At 39.4% G+C, this 2,500-nt stretch overlaps 1 protein-coding gene across 1 annotated transcript in view; it reads right to left on the reverse strand.

The window, feature by feature from the left end:
• LOC109829717 (protein FAR1-RELATED SEQUENCE 5-like) overlaps positions 1–1,932 on the reverse strand; it is a 9,443-nt gene extending 7,511 nt beyond the window's left edge. Inside the window, exon 1 of the mRNA XM_020396758.1 lies at positions 1,729–1,932. Within this exon, the coding sequence (XP_020252347.1) occupies positions 1,729–1,932 (204 nt within the window). The remainder of the gene's footprint in view (positions 1–1,728) is intronic.

Consider the following 2,500-nt stretch of genomic DNA (forward strand, 5'->3'; position numbering starts at 1 on the left):
CGGCGGAGGTTGTGGATCTGGGGGCAGCTCGACGGAGAAAGGATGGGGAGGAGGCTCGGGCTAGAGAGAGCAGTGGCAGTGAGGGGATGCGGAGGGCGATTGAGGGAAGAGAGAGGCAACAGGGACTTAGGGGAGGCAGATCTGGTGCAAGTGGTGGAGGTGAAGTTGGCGGTGAGAGAGGAGAGAGAAGAAGAGAAGAGTGTGTGTTGTAGGCATTAAAAATTGCCCACGAATTCCCGTACGTAGCTTGAGATAGAGAGAAGATGATAAACGTTACTATCCGGGTCACAGAAGCTTAATTGATGTCGACAAGCGCATGAAGTGAGTCAATAAACCATGCAAAGCAATGGAACTTCGGAATAACGGAAACACGAATGTATCGGGAGCTAAGCATCGCTTACGAAAGATGATGTGCCCCTCGTGTCCCGTTTAATCCACATATGATTCAATCATGGAATCTCGTATATCTCCTCGTCGACATTCCGATACATTTTGAATCGCGTGATTCCGAGTTCGGATGATGAAGATACGACGAAAACGAACAGAACACGCGGAACAATGCTCCAGGCCTCAGCGAGACACCCATAGGTGTCTCAGCCAAAGTTTAGCCGAGACACCCATAGGTAATACGTAATAGTAACAATAACAAAACATATTAATTTAAAAGTTTTTACTGCACTAAGTTAATTTATAAATATCAAAATTATTTAAATAAATATAAAATTAGACTTTTAATCATAGAAAATTCTAGAAAATCAAGAAAATACAAATACTCTTTTTTTAAAATAATAATTGAATATTTTAAAATATCAAGAAAATTATTTTAACAAATATAGAAAATTCATGGTCATTACATATTCCAATACCACCAATGGGACATTCGTGATCATTTCTTATTAACACGACATTCCCCCTCTCCAACTCCTCAAAGCTAGAGAAAAAAATCACTCCTAGGACAAATGTGGTATGTAGCACCCGAATCTAACATCCACTCTGTAAAGTTTGCATAACAAGCTGACGGTAATGCTAGGCATGAGTAGCCTAAAGAGTCTGAATCTGAATTATCACCACTATCTTTAGCAATATTCACCTTTGAAGTCTGTACAGCTTTCCCCTTGTTCTTCACAGCTCTATCTTTCAACTTTGGGCATTCATTTTTCTAATGTCCATCCTCTTTGTAAAAGCACATTGATTCTTAATTACACACACTTCTATGATCACCTCTTGGCTTCGATTTTAAGCGATTAAATGGACGGGGTTTGGGACTACGGTATCTCACTGCCAATGCATCTCCCAATGCCTTCTCGGAGGGTTCACTATCACTCTTTTTCAACTCATAATTAACCATTGCTGATGTCACCTCCTTATAACTGGCAGTGGTTCTACCATTGTAAGGACAAAGGTACTATAATCATCCTCTGGCAACGAACATAATAACAACATCGTCTTGTCTTCATCCTCTACCATGATATCCACATTGGCCATATCCGATAGCAATTTTATAAAATTATTGACATGTTATCTAATGGAAACTTTCCTCTTCATTTTGAATTGGTAAAACATTTTCTTTAAATAAAGTCTATTCTCAATGCTCTTCGTCAAATACTTATCATTGAGTATTTCCCACAACCGTTTCGTTGATGTTTCATTCATGACATCTTAGATCAATTTCGACGTCAAACATGATCTAATAACCCCACATGCTCTACTATTTATTTTCTTCCAAACCTTATTCTCCATATCATCAGGTTTCTCTTGTAATTCAAAAGTCTCCTTCAAATTTTGAGCATCCAATGCATCCATCACTTGACACCTCCACAAACCAAAATTTATCTTGTCATCGAATTTTTGAACATCAATTTTAGTATTATTAATGCTCAAACCTTGTATCGCCTTAGTCAAGGATGCTCCAGATGTACTTGCTTCGGTCATTGTGACAATCCAATCTCTTCAAACGAGAATCCATACCAAATCCTCCAATTTATCTGTCCATCACTCATTGCAAGATGAAATCTCTTGCAGAAACCATAGCTTTCTCCTCCAAATCGAACTCCAAGCCGACCTAAAGCTCTTATACCACTTGTCGCGCATAGTGGAATCGGAGTCACGAACAAGATAGGAGAACAAATCAATAACCAAAACAGGTACCACACAAGAAAGACATCAAATTTACGTGGTTCGACAATGTGCCTACGTCCACGGGGTAATGGGGGAAGATTTCACTAATAAAGAGAGAGAGTACACATAGAGATTACAATAACTCAATAATCTCACAAATTAAACCCTAAACAAAACTCTCAAGTCCCTCATAAATTCTCCCTTTCAAAGTGCTCAAAAGTCTCTCCAATCTCTGCTCAAAATCGCCTCTATTAAACCCTAGAAACGTTCGTTTCTATTTATATCAACCAATCAATCTAAAACCAAATGGGAAAACCGACCAAGCCCATAACTGCGATCCAGTCAACCAGGACTATGCTCGCGGTCGACTGATCAGAGGGTC

Source organism: Asparagus officinalis, chromosome 2 (assembly GCF_001876935.1).
Source record: "Asparagus officinalis chromosome 2, Aspof.V1, whole genome shotgun sequence".
In the NCBI taxonomy this organism is placed as follows: Eukaryota; Viridiplantae; Streptophyta; class Magnoliopsida; order Asparagales; family Asparagaceae; genus Asparagus; species Asparagus officinalis.